The sequence below is a fragment of the Mauremys reevesii genome, linkage group 23 (genome assembly GCF_016161935.1).
Source record: "Mauremys reevesii isolate NIE-2019 linkage group 23, ASM1616193v1, whole genome shotgun sequence".
Classification (NCBI taxonomy): Eukaryota; Metazoa; Chordata; order Testudines; family Geoemydidae; genus Mauremys; species Mauremys reevesii.
Window position 1 is genome coordinate 19,985,915 of NC_052645.1, and position 17,983 is coordinate 20,003,897.

At 41.0% G+C, this 17,983-nt stretch overlaps 1 protein-coding gene across 3 annotated transcripts in view; it reads left to right on the plus strand.

Annotated features, from left to right (window-relative positions):
- ZMYM4 (zinc finger MYM-type containing 4) overlaps positions 1–11,317 on the plus strand; it is a 53,918-nt gene extending 42,601 nt beyond the window's left edge. For all 3 annotated transcript variants that reach the window (XM_039511443.1, XM_039511444.1, XM_039511445.1), the window contains 7 exons: positions 311–405; positions 1,034–1,205; positions 3,003–3,154; positions 3,592–3,703; positions 5,062–5,310; positions 7,684–7,813; positions 9,506–11,317. In XM_039511443.1, the coding sequence (XP_039367377.1) occupies positions 311–405; positions 1,034–1,205; positions 3,003–3,154; positions 3,592–3,703; positions 5,062–5,310; positions 7,684–7,813; positions 9,506–9,713 (1,118 nt within the window). In that variant the 3' untranslated portion in view covers positions 9,714–11,317. The remainder of the gene's footprint in view (positions 1–310; positions 406–1,033; positions 1,206–3,002; positions 3,155–3,591; positions 3,704–5,061; positions 5,311–7,683; positions 7,814–9,505) is intronic.
- The last annotated feature ends 6,666 nt before the right edge of the window (positions 11,318–17,983 follow it).

The window sequence follows — 17,983 nt, forward strand, 5'->3', positions numbered from 1 at the left end:
TAAGTACAAAGGATATCGGTTTCTTGTGTACAGAAGCACATCAGTGTGTTGGGGCTTTTCCCCCACCCTGAGAATTCCATGTCCCTTACATGGGAATCCTCCATCTCAGAGCTCCCTTCTAGCTGACATCGACAGAGCTGCTTTTACAACCTAATACCACTACTTAATTATCCAGTGGTAATGCAATAGGAATATCCAGATGTGGCATCTCTAATTTTAAGATACTTAGTAATGACTCAAATTCTCATTTCTAGATGGCCCTGTTAAATCATAATTAATTTAACTTGTGCTGATGTTGTTTTGACTTTAGACTCATTTGACCCGCTCAATAAAGGACTGGGTCTCCACTCACGTTCGCGAGCAAGGCGGAGACATAGAGATGGCTTCCCACAGCCGAAAAGACGGGTAAGGAAAGCATCCTTCCATCATATTAAAAACTCCATGCATCTAAGGCGCTAATCTTATGTACATATTTACTTCTCTTGAGTTTGAACAATCATCAGAATAAGGAATCAAAGATCAGGATTGGAAATATTTTATCTACATTTTATGTTTATTCTATAAAATTAGGTATTTTTGCTAGGGGAATCAGTGTTCTTTTTATGGGGTAGCATTTAAAGAGTGTGCAGCATTTAAAAGCAACTCTTTTGGATCCTATATTTTTAGGTGTATAATGCACAGAAAACTATTAAGTTTTACTCGTTCATGTATTTTAATCATGGGCTGTGGCATTATTGTCCAGTGATTAGGGCAGGGGACTAGATGCAAGGAGACCCGTGTTTTTTGTTTTGTCTCTGTCATTGACTTGCTGTGTGTGCAGAACCTCCCTGTGCCTTAGTTGTCCCTTCTTTAAAATGAGGTTAATGTTTCTCCACTCATTGTGAAGTCCTCTGACACTGTGTTATAACAGGAGCGTCAGGAGTGTAAGTGTTTACTAGCTGGTCAAAGTGTAATGCACTTTTCCTGTGAGATCAGGTTAAAAGGGGTCTATAATTGGACACTGTGTTATATGAGCTTTTTGGATTTCCTGCAGGGGAGGAAGAAGTCCATAGTTTCTGTGGAGCCTCGGAATCTTATGCAGGGTTCCTATCCAGGCTGCTCTGTTTCCGGGATGACTCTGAAGTACATGTATGGGGTAAATGCCTGGAGGAATTGGGTCCAATGGAAGAATGCACAGGAAGACCAAGGGGAACTAAAATTTGGAGGTAAACTTGTTTCTATTGAAGCAAAACCTGCTACTTAGAGGGCACCTGTTGTGATGTAGCTTTTAAGATGGAGTTTGAGGCATGCCATTGGTATTGAGGCCCATGTTCCTGTGAGTGGAGTAAGGATTTTAGGAAACCGGTCTCAAGTTTCATGGCTATTGATTTTTTTTTAAAAAGCATCTTGTCTGTCTGTTGCTTTTAATCTATTATGTCACCTGTTGAAGCAGAACTCAGACTGAAATGTGGAAGTTGAACAGTATAAATATTACAATCATTCAGGTCCCTATAAGTGTTCATTTTATGCACATTTGTACTTGATTTGAAGCACAGGTGTGTTTATAAAGGTGCAGGGTTCTGATTGAGCTAGCATAGGAGGTAGGACCCTGTACTGACCTTTGTGTTGTCCCCATCTGTTTCTCCAGAATTTAAGCATTCATATGCCAATTTTGTAACTCTTCACTGGTTTCATAGTGATGAAGTAGAGAATCGGACCCTTCATTTCTTGCCCTTACAGTTGCATAGAAAATCTTCCAGTTGTGTCCCAATGCCATGCTACAGCCAACCTGAAACTAACTCAGAAAAGCATGAACCATTCCTTTCATACCGTTGGTATGTTGGCTCTAGAACCTAATAATGATGGCTGAAATGTCAACCTTGTTAATGTTTTCACTGGTGATAATTTTTAGCAGAAGCATCCAGTAATTCTGGCAGAATCTGAGTCAAATGTTACTGCTTCCCTTTCCCTCTTCCCTAGTCTGACCTAGGAATACACCAAGAGTTTTATGGGCATGTTTTCAGAGGCCAACTGAAAATTTGGCCCTTAATTTAGAAATAATAGTTGGGAGTTGTGGAGCAGTTTGGTTGCAGGGAATAGAAGAAACTCATAGATTTTAAAATACTTTTGGGGAAATAAACATTTTAAAATTTTTCTGAAACAGAATGTGAGGGGTTTATATAAGAAAGAGGAAAAAAATCTTCTGATTAGGAAGAGAATGCTTCCCCTGTGCTCCTTTTGGAATTTTTTTGTTATATGAGAACAGCTGGTTGTAGGTCCCCACAGAAATGCAATCCATTAAGTTTTTTTGTCTATCCTATTTTTTGTGGGTGAGGGAACTTCACTCATCTTCCTCCAGGAGCTGCCTCTATACCCAAACTTACCCCACAAAGACTTTGTCTAGTCTGCAGAAGCAACTTGCCTATGGGATGGAGGGAGCAAGCCCAGTGCATTCACTCGGAGTTCTCTGACCATTTATTCTGGAACCAACTCTTACGTTTGCTCTTCTTCCCCCTCTCCATATCCTGGCCCTTTAAACTTTTAATTCCTTCCTCTCTTTAAGTAAATGAGTCAAACATACTGCACCCAACTCATTTCCGGAGCTACTAGGAAATGCTCATGATCATTCTCACACTCAAGATTCCCCTGAATCCAGCTATAGAAATGAAATTGATTTATGAAACCTACACTGCCAGCCTAAATTATAAGTCACTATTCCTTGGGTTTGGTGATCACACTACTGTACAGTCTTTCTTCGTTTTAAGTACTCACTTTCTTATTGCTCAGTTAAAATTTATATTGGTTACAGATGGTGGCAGTTAAGGTTGTTACTAAATATTCAGAAAACAATAACTGCTTCATAATTGTTAACTAACAAACAGGAAAGTGATGAACTGTTATTTTAGGCGTGAGACGAGTTGTGTGTCTGAGATGGATGTTGTAACAACTCTGCTACCAGGAAGTACAGAAGGACTGACCTGCAGAATGGAGTCTTATGTCTCCTGTGCTTCTATTCCCCACAGTTCGGCCTGTGAAACTCAAGGAGGACATTCTCTCATGCACTTTTGCTGAGCTGAGTTTTGGCTTGTGCCAGTTTATCCAAGAGGTGCGGAGACCAAACGGTGAAAAATATGATCCTGACAGCATCTTATACTTGTGCCTTGGAATTCAGCAGGTAACTCATTGAACTACTGCATTGCCAAGTGTGTAAATAAGATGTTTTATAATGTAGTGTCTGTAGTAACTGGTAGCTAAAATGATTACACCGGCATCTGTAGACAGAGCCATATTTGGGGATGTATTTTGTTGTGTTCAAGGATAGTGAATTTTCAGAACACTGCTCTAGATCTGTGTATTAATAATAATTCTGGCCTGCATCTCCCATTTAATAAGAGAGGCCACTGCCCCTGTGTTTATCAGACCTGAGATGCCAGTAAAATGTTTTGGAGCATAACACATTTCGAAATGCACATTCATTTTGAACATAATTGTAAAAGGAGGGCAAAGAGAAATGCCGTAGGAGAGAACCAAAATAAATCTGACACCCTGTAACCTGTCAGCACTCTTCTGTGTAACTATGAATTGTATCTCTTCCTTTCTTTTCTCTTGTAGTACCTGTTTGAGAATGGTAGAATAGATAACATATTTACCGAGCCCTATTCCAGGTTTATGATTGAACTTACAAAACTATTGAAAATCTGGGAACCTACAATACTTCCAAATGGTAGGACAATTATTTTTCATATTGTGTTGTTTTTATGTACATGCATGACAGTGAAACTCATCTTTATAAATGAATGAGTTCTCAAAAGTGCTCCTTACAGTACATGTCATCTGAAGAGTGCTGTGGCCAAAGACCAGCAGCATTGAACTACTCCATTAAGTCTACCATGATTAGGAGCATGATCTGTTCTGTGAGGTGCTATCCTCCTCCTCTCTCCACAACATGTAGTCATTTGTGAGAGACAGGAATCCTGGATTCCGTATTCAACTCTGCCACTTACTTACTATGGGACTCTTTAGCAAGACACACTTAACCATCTCTCCGCCTCAAGTTATGCCTCTGTAAAATGGATATAGCGCTTCCCTTAGCCATATGTCATGGAGCTTCATGAATTAATGTTCAAAGTGCTCTTCATCTAGCATCTTTCATTGGAGGCTTTCAAAATATTGTTATAAATCCTCCCTCTGTTTCCTGCAGAGTTGGTTGGTTGGTTTACTTGGGAAGGGCACTGAACGAGACAGAGGTAGAAATACAACTAAAACAGCTAAACACTTTTTTTTTGTTTTTACGCTGTAATTTGGATAGAGGAGATTGGTTTCAGGATACCAAAGAACCTTTAGTGATTGTAGTGACTGCATATCTGGATCCGTGACCATCTCTCTGTGTATTTCCTTTAATAAAAAACAAACAAACAAAAAAACCCATGCATTTACACAGTGCTACATCCACCAAGGCCTCTCATTGCCTAACACATCTGTGATTAACCTCCATAATTCCTTTTCTTTACCTGCTTTCAGATTCACTATGTCACAGCAGTTTATCTCCATGTGGAGGTGTCACATAATTATCCATGCTCTACACCCAAGAAGTGTAATGTTTGAGCACTTGATTGAGCTATACAACATGAAACTGTGCTGAGGTCTTACTGAGATAAATAATGGCTGCTTGAAAAGTCTCATTGATCAATAGCTTGGTCTTTCTCATGTTTGATGGGTCATATTTATCCCTTGTGTAAGCGTATGCAGTTCTGTTGATTTCAGTCAAGTTAAATCTACTTACTGTAGATCTGAGTTTGATCTGATGTACAGTTCATTGACGCATCAGGTTCTCTAGGAGGATTTCCATTTATATTATAATTTGTCTGGCAGGACCTGCCTTTTTAATGTAAACCCCGCCCCCAATCCAACTGGGGTTTATTGCTTTCCTTATACCTATGAAAATCCTCCGGGATCACATTGTGCACTCAAGTCACTGCTGAAGTTGCTTACTCATACCCGAGGGCAGAGAGTTGCCCTTACAATGAGACGACTGTTTAATAAAGAGCTGATTTTTCCTTTTCCTTTACCCATTATCCTTAGGTTACATGTTCTCGAGAATTGAAGAGGAACATTTATGGGAATGTAAACAGCTCGGTGCTTATTCCCCTATAGTCTTATTGAACACACTTCTGTTCTTCAATACCAAATACTTCCAACTAAAGAATGTCAGTGAGCATCTGAAGCTGTCCTTTGCCCACGTTATGAGACGCACCCGGACTCTGAAATACAACACCAAGATGACGTACCTGCGTTTTTTCCCACCTTTTCAAAAACAAGAGGTAGAATCAGGTGTGTTGCTGCTTTCTAATTACTTAAGGTGTTTTTAATTTGGATTTACATAGCTCCAGGAGCATTGCCAGTGCTTTATTTTAAAATGAGGAAACAGTGTTGTGCATTTTGCACATTTAGTAATATTTGGGCTTCTACTGATACTTTAACTTCCCTCCCCCCTTTCTTTTTGACTTCTAGCTGGGTTTAAAACCAAAATTCTGTATGAGCCCCAACAGCTGATAGAAACTAGTGAAAATCTTTCAAATATTTTGGGCATCTCATCCACAAATCATTTTTAGAGTAGCCTAAGCACATCCAGCAATTCAAACCTAGAATAAGAATCATTCCCTTCCTGAAGAGCTGATTGCTCGAAGGACCAGGTTCCTTAAGGTGCTGAGCACCTTTAACCCCCATTGAAGTCATGGGCACTTGAAGTTAGTCGGCTTAGTTAGGATCTGCTTTGTAGTCTGCACACTCTATTGCACTGGAGCAGGCCCTAAGACAGACCAGCCACAGGACAACAGTTCAGATAAAGCCAAGCCAGCCAGAGCTGTTGACACACATGAAATTCAGGAGGAGGGAGTGGAAACTCCTTTTGCAGGCCCCAGATGTAGAGAGAGAATGCAGCTTTCCTTGGCTGCGGTAGTGGTTGAGCAGCTTATTGGTAAGATGGGAAATGTTAAAGCGCAATCTGATTCTGCGAGGAGTGGCAATGAGCCCTGGGAGAGGAGTTGGTGGTGGTGGTGATTGACTTGTTTGTGAATTGAAAATTCTGTGGAAGGGTGCTGACTGCCACTGATCAGACAGCGTCCTTTGTAAGGACAGCAAGCAGGATCACCAAGCTACTGTCTACTTTAGTTAATCTGATAAGCTATGAATTCTCTCTGTTAAGGTAGATAGATGCTATTGTTTGTGTGCTAGGTCGTCTTAACTTCTCTAGGAGGGGAGTAACACTTCTACTCTTCCCTCCTAGAGTTGAAGTCCTTGATAAGATTGATAACATGCACTGCTGATTTTCTAAGTGAGTGACCATAAAGTCTCTCTTAAATGCTTGTCAGGTGGTTTCTGCTATTATGCCATCTTATTATTCATACAATCTTTCACTGGGGAGGTACTTTGTAATACGTCTGGTCTGATTGTTCTATGGGCTCTGGAGGATACTGAGCCAATTTCTACATTGACGTACACCATGTGTAGCTCCACTGATTCCAATAGTGTTACAAGTCCGTGCAGAATTGGGCCACTATGGCTTGGGCCTGGTCCACACTAAAAAGGGGGTTCGAATTAGGGTACGCAAATTCAGCTACGGGAATAGTGTAGCTGAATTCGAAGTACCCTAATTCGAACTACTCACCCGTCCAGACGCAGCGGGGTCGAACTCCGTGGCTCCCCCGTCGACTCCACCACCGCCGTTTGCAGTGGTGGAGTACCGGAGTCGACCGCGGCGCTTCCGGAGTTCGAACTATCGTGTCTGATCTAGACGCGATAGTTCGAACTCTGTGAAGTCGAACTCACCGCGTCGACCCGCGCGGTGAGTATGGACCTGCCCTTACAAAACTTATGTCACTCAAGGGTGTGAATATTCCACCCCCTTGAGCAATACAAGTTACACTGACATAGCACTGTGCACACAAACGCTTATGTCGGTGGGAGAGCTGCTCCCATCGGCATCTTCACCACACATGTCTCAGCGGTGCAGCTATATTGGTACAGCTGCACTGCCCTACATACAGACATAGCCTTAGTTTTGGAACTTATCAAAAATTCATTCTGTGTCCTGGCAAAGATCATTTGCATAAGCAAGATACACTGTGTGGTAGATCTTGATTTCATTTTTATACAACTAATATCAAAAGCAGTGGGGGTGTATGCTCTGAAGGTACAGCAGAAGGAGATGGGTGGAGAAAAGCATAGTGGCAGGTAAGTGGCTGTGCCTTGGAAAGGATGTACACACTCTGAGGTAGATGGGGAACAGACACACCGAGGATGACCATGCATTGGTACTATGGTGTTCTAGCATTTGAGCTGTGGATGAGGGTGTTATCAATCACTGTAAACCAGCATTAACAAGGTGAAACTAAATATTGTTTAAGCAATTACATTTTCCTGATCCAGCATTTCAATCTGCGTAGAAACAGATCCTTTCTGTTATGTTGGGCTCCTTTTTAACTAGCTGCAACACAAATGATGGCATTCATTTGCTAAAGTTGTTTTCAGTGTTTGACTTGGCAGCGCCAGTTTGCATGAAAAGTGATCCTCCCAAACATCACGTCATTTATGCGCTGCACAAAGCCCCATCAGGGTGCAGAACTTAAACCAAATAGCTTCAGCTTACTGTCACAGAGGAGGACTGTTCTCCACTGAGCTCATGTGTCATTTTCCTGTATCCAGATAAGTTATCTGTAGGAAAAAGGAAACGGAGTGAGGACGAGGAGGTTCCAACAGCAGTGGAAATGGCTGAAAATACAGATAACCCTCTGAGATGTCCAGTCCGACTCTATGAGTTTTACTTGTCAAAATGGTGAGTGATTGGCACAGCCTAGTTTTGGATTATACTTGGACCAGATTGTGCCCTCCTGCAAGGAAACCTGTGGTGAGGTAGGGCAGCTCTGGAGAAAACTCCCCCAGAGGAGCTTTAAACCCCCCACAAGAAGAGGGTTCCCACACACGCAGTTACCCTTCAAAGAAGCAAGGAAGTTATCTATCCCCCAATCCCTATTGAGCCCCTCAGGATCAGGGTCACCCAGCCCTTTGCCTCTGCACAGGCTCTGAGGCTCCCTACTCCTCAACAACATCACAGCTCAAATGGAGCCAGGTACCAGCAGATCCTCCGAGGTTCAACCAGAGATGGGGAAACGCTGTCACATGATAATACAGCTGTGGTTTGCATTAATTTTGCCAAGACTTCCCCGGGCTGGGTGGAGGAGAGGGGCAGAGGAAGATGCAATAACCCCCACCACTTCTTTGCCCTCATGCTCACGGATCCTGGACCCTGCAGGATGATTGTAATCTAGCCCCTTGCTCCGAGAAGTAGAGCCAAGCTCTACAATGCAGTAATCCATTGCGAAGATAAGCGACATCTTAGTAGCACTTTCCTCATAAAGCAGGGAGGAAGTGTGTGACTAGAGGTAACAACTAGAGATGCTGACATTTACTTGCTGAAAGATGAGATTAACAGAAGTCACAAAGGAAGCTGCAGAACAAGGATGAACGTATAAATTATTCAGTCTCTCCCCCACTCGCCACTTAGGATCACTGAGCAATGGAGTTCAGTATTATTCTCTCCCAAAAGAACATATATGCCAGAGAGTGACATCATTAGTGCCCGCTAAGAGCCCTGTAAATCATTATCTGAAATGCACACAACCAAATTAGGGCAAAATAGCCTTGCTCAGGCAAAGCCATGTTCAGGAACCCTCTCCATCCCCATGTGTTCACTTGCATACCGTCAGAAGGTGTCATTCTGAGCTATCACACATTTGCAGCACCACCTCATATGACATCATAGTTCAGCCTCTGCAGTAGAGGTAAGTGACAGTGAAAAGCCTCTTTCACTTTCTGGATTTTAATGTGACAATTCTAAAGCCCAGCAGGGAGCAGAGGGCTTTACACTTCTTGCTAGGCAAGACTGCAAGGCACTCTCTCAGATTCTGAAGGTCAGTCTTTCAAGTGGATGGGTTCACCATTCTGCATCACTAACAGGCAGGCAAGGCTCTGGTTTTGTAGATCACTGGCTCTTGTACCCTCAGTATCCCAAAGAACGTTTAAAAGTTATCAAGTGTCCCAGGAAATACCAGTAATGCCATTAGTCTGCATACACTTAGCTGGAGCTCCCATGTTGCCTAGAACACTAGAACCAGTTTTGTTCTGAGATTGAACGTTAATTGTGTTAAGACGGTGATGCCATGTAATGGGATGAAACTGCAATTGAAGAACCACCTCTATAAGAAGATGCAGCTATTCTGCTTGGTTCTATAAATAGCTAATGCCCTTTGAGCTGGAGATGGATTGGCAGCTCACTGCAATGAAGGGCGGAGATTGCGGCGCTAGAATGGAGATCCAAATTTTACTGTTTAAAATGTAGTTATTCAGTCTCAAGGTAATGTCAGGTAGTAGATCTGAGCTACTTTCCCTTTGTCTCTTTAACTGTGTTGCAAACAGGACTGCTAATGCTGCCTTCTGATACATAGTCTTCCTTTCTTTACACTAACAGTTCTGAAAGCGTGAAGCAGAGAAGTGATGTGTTTTACCTTCAACCTGAGCGTTCTTGTGTACCTAATAGCCCTATGTGGTACTCCACGTTGCCAATAGACCCCGGGACCTTGGACATCATGTTAACACGTATTCTTATGGTGAGGGAGGTACATGAAGAACTTGCCAAAGTCAGATCAGAGGACTCTGATATTGAATTGTCAGACTAACTGAAGTGGGGTATTTTTTCCTTTCAATACACGTTGCAAGTACCAAACTGTGAACACATCCAGCCTTCAGAAAATGTTGTGTATCAAATAAGCCAAGTTAACATCACTACACGGGCATATTTTGAACCACAATGGATGTGCAAACTGGAATCAGAAGGAAGCAAACTACTTTAAGCTGCAAGAAACGCCAGTGTCCAATGCAGTGATAAATCCTCTAAACAAACTCAAGATGAATTAACCTGTTCAAGCGGTGCATAAATCCTTCATTTGTTTGGGATTAAAACAAAATTGTGAAATATTTTTAAGCAAAACTGTTGTATAAATTCTACCATAGTAACCATGGGCATAGAGAACTAGACTGTGGCTCACATGACTTTGCAGCCCGATGGCTGGCAGCCATTGCTGCCAAAGAGCCTGTGGAGATCCTAGAGATCTCCATGTGGACGGAGAGACAGTGCAGTGAGGTCTAGACAAATAGACACCTTCCGTTATGTATACACACACTTTTTTAGTTTTATTTTTTACTGGGATCAAAGATTAAGAAAGATATTAAGCCAGAAGTCAATGTTATATCTGCCAGATTACTACCCTAGTGGATGACTACCTGGACTGCGTTCAAACAGTCACATGACCCCAGAGTCTAGCTCTTAGTCCATGCTAATAACGAGGACTCTGTTGGATCTCTGATGTCGGGGAGATGCTGTAAGTCAAGCATCAGAGCAATCACGTTATGGGACAGAAATCTCTGGAATACATATAGGAGAGCAAGGGTCTAGGGCTGTGTGCAGAAAACCCCCTGAATAGCCTCTGCAGTCTGTTGATGTAATCTAGCAAATGCTGTGGTGCGCAAAAATAGTCGTTTTGGAGGGAGTTGTTTTGGTTTGGGCATAAGGCAGCTTTCCTTCCCTTTTCCCCCCGTTCCCACCTAATTCTTTGTTTTTATACAGTGCAAGTCTGGAGGGCCTTGTCATTTCAAAGTGAAGATACTCTTTCCACCCTTTCAACGTGTGCAGTATTACTTTTGACAACAGAACTGTGGTAGAAAAGTACCTTGTGTGTTTTTTTACCCCACCCCATCCAAAGAAATTTAGTGATAGTGTTGGAAATTGAAATTTTTTTTCAATGGCTTGGCTGTTACTGTATCTTTTAAAAGGGGAATCTCCCATACTGTATCCAGAGGACAGGACGCTGTTTAGATAACATCTGTATCTCCATTTTCTCAATCTTACGATGCTCGTTTCTAAGGACGATAGGTCATAAATACATTGGAAATACAAGACTATTTTTAAAGAGAATTGTACTTTTTTTTTTTAATCAGTAGTTACAGTCAGTTTCCCAACTTCTGTAGCAGGGGTTTTGATATATGACCCTCTCACTGCAGTTTCAGGAGTTGAAAATCAACAGCCTTGAATTAAATTTGTTTTTTTAATTTTCTTTATTTTTAGCAGTAACAAAGGTAATTTAAACAATAAAATTGGAAAGTAGTCTATTGACGTTGTGTACTCGGTAGTCCTGTCCCTGCCTGTAACAGATTTCACTGATGTATTTTTTAATACAGAAAACTGTGTGAAAAGTAAACCTGCCCCTGATTCTGTATGATCCAAGTCCATCTGTGTCTGTCATTTCTGATTGGAGACTGTTTATTTCACATCTTGTCCTAAAGCTGTGTTGGGAAAATACCCTGGCCATTATTACCCTACCAACAAACTACCCAGAGACTTGGAGGCTTAATGATCTCAATTACATTAATTTTACAGTGTATAAATACTAACCTTCTCCCTATAGTAATATTAAAAGTAGTTAGATAGCAAACACACAGTTTGTGTTTGGACAGCTGATGTGTGTCAGGAAGAAAAAATATCCCTATGCCTTTAACTGACAACAGCAGATACCATATGGTTGGGAAAAAACCCCACAACCCTATTGCCCCTTCAAAAAACAAAACAAGTAGTGTCTCAGTTGCATGCAGGTCTACCCAGAACCTCACATCACAGGAAATATCCATGAATTATTGTAATTCTTGGACATTCCTCAGGAGTGCAGCTATAATGTCTTTGTCAGGTTGTTGTTTTTTTCCCTTTCTATTAGAGAGTTGTGTGAAATTTTTTCAATTAATAAGGGAAACAGTCAAGACATCCTGTTAGGTTTGTTTTTAAACAAAAATATCTGGTTTTCCCTGGATAGAAGTTACAGAAATATTCCCGTAGAATAAAATAGTATATTTGTATATGATGGGTGACTTACTCATTTTTCTTTCTCTCTGGAGAACCTCACTGTTTGTTGTCTGTGGAACTACAGAATGTCAGTTTTGTTCCAGGTTCTTGGAATGAAAAATAATTACCCCTCATATCCTCTTAGCAAACAAATCTATACTACTTTAGCCTGACTGATTGAAAGCAACGTTGGTGAATGTTGTATTTGTCTTTATTTAATTTTTTATATGATAAACAGTTAATTGCAGTTTTGGTTCTTTTTGTCATATTAACAGGACAGTAGTTCAGTTTTTTCCAGTGTAACAACTTCTGCTTTGTGGTTCTTAGAGACAATATGAATTTCCTCGATATTCCAGTGCTGCCTCAGCCTCTCAGATCTGTGGTCGTTTTGATTGGACTCAACACTGAGGCAAGATCTGTTGCCTCGAAGATTTCAATATACATTAATTACACACACAGTTTCAAAGTTACTGGGTATCCTAAAACACTTAGAACTATTTATAATAAAAATAAAATATCTGTATTGTTTGCTGCCTAGGCAATACTGTTCGTAACTTGAAATATTCTATTTAAGGAAAAAACAAATCACTTTTTTAGTCTGCACGGGGCAAAGAAATGACAGTGGTGAGTGCAAGCAGGACAAACAGAAGGTGCTGCTTCCTGCCAATAGGGTTTCTTTGCTTATTTTTAGGCCTTCTAACCCAATGACACTTACGATTTTCAGGTGTTTCTTTTCTGGGCACAGATAGGCCAGCAAAGCTGTTAAGATTGTTTAGCTTGAGGGCCCGGAAACCAGGCTGCCCGGTTATATATTACAGGGTATATTACATAGTGAATTACAGCTAGAGCCAGTAATTTGAGACTCGATTTTGCAAAGATTTTAAAAATGCCTTTTTGGGGCGTGGTTGTCCTCTGCACAATTCTGACATTTTCTAGTGGGATGGATCCTGAAATATGCTGAGCATACTGTATGTGCTGATCTCCATCCGCTTCCATTGACTTCAGAATCAGGCACAAAGAAAAGATGCATGTTGCATTAATTATTCCACTGACTTCATTAGCCACTGATCAACCAAAAAAAATCTGCATTCATCTGGCAACAGTCTCCAGTTTGGTAATGTCTCCTCACAAGCTTAAAATAAAATGGCAGCAGTGGTATCATTTTCTTATTTCCTAAGGGGTACAGTAATATAATGGCCAAGCAGTACTGAGGAGGCTTTAGAGGCAGGGTTATGAACTGTTGCCTTACAAAACAGCTACTGTGTATAAAACCTTGTGTACTGTGCTCCTCTTTTCATCCCGTCTCCACGCTTTATGTATAAAATGAGGACATTTGGCTGGCCTTACCAAAGCATGGTTGCATTCTCTTGTTGCCTTATGGGTTACCCTATTTAATGTTCTTGATCAATCCAGTGGATTCAGAATCTGGATTTGCTCCGCTCTGCTGCTTAGCTGCTGCTCTACAGTACGTTATAAGTAGAAGGGAACATCTTTGCAGGCTCGTTTGCAGGCCTGAAAGAAGGAGCTAGTTTTGAGCAACCAACTTAGCAGACAAGTTGCAGAAGACTAATGGAATCTACCTATGTTCACTGTAACGACTGGGCATATTTATACCTCAACCACTACAGCAGCAGTGCAGTATAGACACTACGTACGCTGATGGGAGGGGTTCTCCCTTCATAGGTAGAGTCAACAGAAGAATTCTGCTATCAGCCTAGCACTGTCTATACCTTGGGGGTTAAGATGGCATAGTTACATTGCTCAGAAGTGTGGATTTTGAGAGCCGTAGTGATGCCAATGTAAATTCCCAGCATAGACCAGCCCACTGTAAATCTTTTGGGGAGTCCCAAAACTTTTTAATTCCCAGGACAAATCCTTACAAACAGTTGAAGCTTATTGAATCCTTCTCTAGTTGTAAATTGCATCATGTATCCAGAGAGCAACATGAATCAGGCTTTTCTCAGTTCTCAAGAGAAATTGTGCAGCCAATGTCAAGGCATGGCAATTTCATACTGGATTATGGATTACTGGGCAAGAAGTGTCAGACCAGCTGCTGGTTTCTTATTTCATGTACTGTGGGAATTTACACTGGCATAGCTCCATCTTTCTCAGGGTTCTGAAAAATCCACACCCCTGAGATTGTTAAACTGACCTAGTGCTAGATTGGCAGAAGAATTCTTCTGTCAACCAAGCTACTGCGTATCAGAGAGGTGGATGACCTATGTCTCCACTGAAGCACTGTGGCTGTTTAATTGTAGGCATACCCAAAGACAAGCAGTCTTTTGCCATTTTATGTCTCTGCTCATAGATTCATTGAAAGAGCAGGACAAGATTTTACATAACAATTTTAATCCCTCATTCTATTATGGTCAGTAGTTTGAGAACCATCTGTAGCTCAGTAAAGCCAAGGAAAGCATGTTCAGGAGTTAGCCCTACCCATACATGTACCAGAAATATGAATACATTTTTGCTCAGGAAAAAGTGACCTGGAAAACAGAGGGTACACACTTTTTGCACAATAGGGTTGTATTATGACTGTTTTGATTAGTTTGCTTTTAAAGCTGGGATTTCCAGCTGTAAATCTCAGAGATGAGAGTTTAAAAGGGAACATTATGATCTAGTCTGACCACCTGCTTTAATGCAGCCCATAGAATTTCACCCAGCAATTCCCCCCCAAGCGCACAGTGTCTGGTTGAGCAGGTGTAAAATCTTTTGTGTTATTTTCAACAACGTCTCTTGATACTTTTGGGCAGGGGGAAGGGGGTTGTTTTGCCTTAGAAGGAAGTTATTTTGCACTTGCCAAGGGGTAATGGAATATTTAAATAAAAGTAGAGAATCTGCGGCTGCTGCACTGTATTCCCAAGAGCTCTGCGTTGCAAATACTTTATCATGTTTGGTTTTGGGGTCAGTTTATGCGGACAAGTGATTTTTGTATAGCAGGTGACTAATGTTAAGTGTATGCGTTCCATCATTCCGCATGCAGTGTTTCTTATTCAAAGAAGATCCAACCTAATCAACAACATGATGTGCACATGCACTTATAGCAGAGATGGGACAAGTGTATGGTAGCCCTAATTTACAAGTTCATAGGTCTAGAATTCCAAGCTCTGTCTAAGAAGTTTTTTTGCTATTTAGATTTGAGGAAGAGGGTTATGATGGTGTTCTGGCCAACAATTTTTAAAAAAATTTTTATAAAAAAGTTAGAGGCCCCATCTATTGAAGTCAATGGAACTACACTTATTAATACCAGCTCTAGATCTGGCCCAACATGTTGAAAAATTCTAGAATGGTTTTAAATGTTTTAACGGTTTCATAAAATCCAGACCCCTTGGATTCTCCAATGCCTAGTTCTTAAACACTGGTAAGATGGTACCATTCAGCTAAGGCTTTTCGGCTAATTGCTGGAGGTTTGTGTTTAACAACTGGAATTTCCCAACCTCACTCTTGACTAGGGTGTAAACAATACAATGCAAAGGGCAGCTCTTGAAAAGTGGTCAAGGTTTAAAACATTGAAAATCAGATCATCATAAAGGTACAGTCCATTTCACTGACCAAAATCCAGCCTGCATTCTTGGTGTCCAGACTACATGTGTACAGCAGCTGGATTGGGTATGGACTAGCTGGCTCTCATAGTCTGTTCATTTGTGGATAAGCTATCTTGGGTGGAACTGCTTCACGTTTTAGTAGTTCCTACACGTGTTTATAATGCTAACAACCAGAATACACCAAAGGGCACAGTCTGGATCTGTTGGGCAGCTAGTGACCTTAACAAAATTCTCTAGGTGTTTGACAAAAGGACAGAGACAGGGCTCCTGCATTCTATTCCCAGCTCTGCAATTGACTCCTTATATAGCCCTAGACCTGGCTACATTATAAAAACCGCTCCTGGCGTGTAGATGAAAGCCTTATTTGAGTCACTTGCCCCTCTGTACCTCAGTTTCCCTGTCTGTAAATTAGATACACTTTCCTATCTCATGGGTGTTACAAGACTAAATTCTGTAAAGTGCTTTGCAGGCCTCTGATGAAAGGTGCTATGCAACTGCAAAGCATTACATTAAAAGGCCTGAATAGATAGGTAGTGAATAATACACCTCTTATAAAAATCAGCTTTTTAAAAAAGTGGAGATTGGTGTAGTTAAATGTGTGGCACCTAAAAGACAGGTGATTCACTCGCCAGATGGGCTGGCTGGGTAAGGATGTTTTTTGTTTATCCGCAATATCTGTATTCTGGAAAAATGACTAAACATTTTTCAACCTGGCTGAAAGGTTAAATCCTTGTTTCACATATAATGGCAGGATCCCAGTTTAAAGTTATGTCTTGTAACCTGTTTTTATTTTAAAAAATCCAAAGTTTAAGGCAAGGGCCATGTTTTCCTATGTGTTTTGTACAGGACCTAACGCAGTGGGACTTGATCTTGTTTGATGTCTGAGTGCTACCATAATTATATTGAGAAACTTCAAAAGTTGTGGCACGCACCAGCAAAACTTGAGGGGAAAAAAATCCCTTTGTTTCCCCCTATTCTTCTATAACGACGTACAGCTAAGCCCAAGTCCTAGTTTCATTTTCCATTACCCTGCTTTACAAAAGATTTTTCATATACATCCTCTTATAACGATTTTTAACTTCTGTCCCTGAAGGCTTTGGGGACCTTTACACTACTTATGTGGACAGATTTACAAAAGAACAAGGCCACCTGCCATTGTAATAAGCCATCAATCACTTTGCTTGATGGTAACTGTAAAAATAAAGTTGCTGATGAGCACAATTGGCATTACTGGTCTGCTGCTATGAATGACGTAATAATCCTTAACGGCCAGCTAGATTCCTTGGTACAGGACAACTGAATTTAGCTGTTGCCCCTGAAAATCCACAGTTACAGTGTATCTTATCAGCTTGATAACATAGCTGTAATGAAGCTGGGGATGGGCGACAGGGGATGGATCACTTGATAATTGCCTGCTCTGTTCATTCCTTCTGGGGCACCTAGCATTGGCCACTGTCGGAAGACAGGATACTGGGCTGCATGGACCTTTGGTCTGATCCAATCTGGCTGTTCTTACATTCTGATGTTAACATCACTTTAGCTGGAAAAAAAAAATCAATCCAAAATGTGGTTTCTGCCCTCTAATGTGTGCAGTGAAGTTCTCCTGTTTTTCTAATTAGATTCCAATTTCTCCTTTGTATTTGGATACATTGGGGGTAGGAGGTGAGTGGGAGTGTTTTTAAGGCCCTGATTCTGCAAAAACTTGCATGTACTAAACCTGAAACACATGAATAGTCCCACTGACTTCAGTGGGTGCACCCACACGAGTACACGTAAGCATGTGTATAAGTGGTTGCAGGATTGGGACCTACATGGTATATTTGCAGCCTACTAGCAACCCTTCCTGGTTCACAGAAGGCATCTTAAAGTCGAATGACTGTTCAATTTAAACTTGCTGAACATGACTAAGTGCCGCAATAGGTACGAGAAATGATACACCACTGGTCACATTTCTGTTTAGATCAAGATAAATTTATAACAGTGCAGTTAACATTTGCCACACCAAATAACTGTCCTGCTAAAGTATGTGTAGTATTTATATACACGCATCCTTTTTTTAAGCACTAAATATTGCACTAATACTGTTTAGTGGCAAACTACTGAACCACAGGATTTTCCTCTAGGTAGACCAAAGGAAGAGTGACCAGATATTTTAGACCCGCTTCCAAAGCTGTAACCTGGGGTTCTCATGAAGCCAAATCTATCAAGACAAGTTATAGAAGCTCTGCATTATTTTTTTGGTATCTTTGTAGTGTCATTTTAAGGGAGTCAAACATGAGCATTAACAGCTGGTGTTCACCTAAGGAGACAGAAAAAGTTAAACCAAGACTTTTGTTAAAAATAATGGCAGGTGGTTTGAAAAGGTAGTAGTGAAACTATGGGAATGGCAGCTCGATGACCAATACTGTTGCTTAAGGCATTTATTCTGGGTAGTTTATTGTAGACGATCTAGTAACTGGAATACAAACGTTCACAATATAAAGCCTTGTACGCTAATGTATTAAGTGTATAA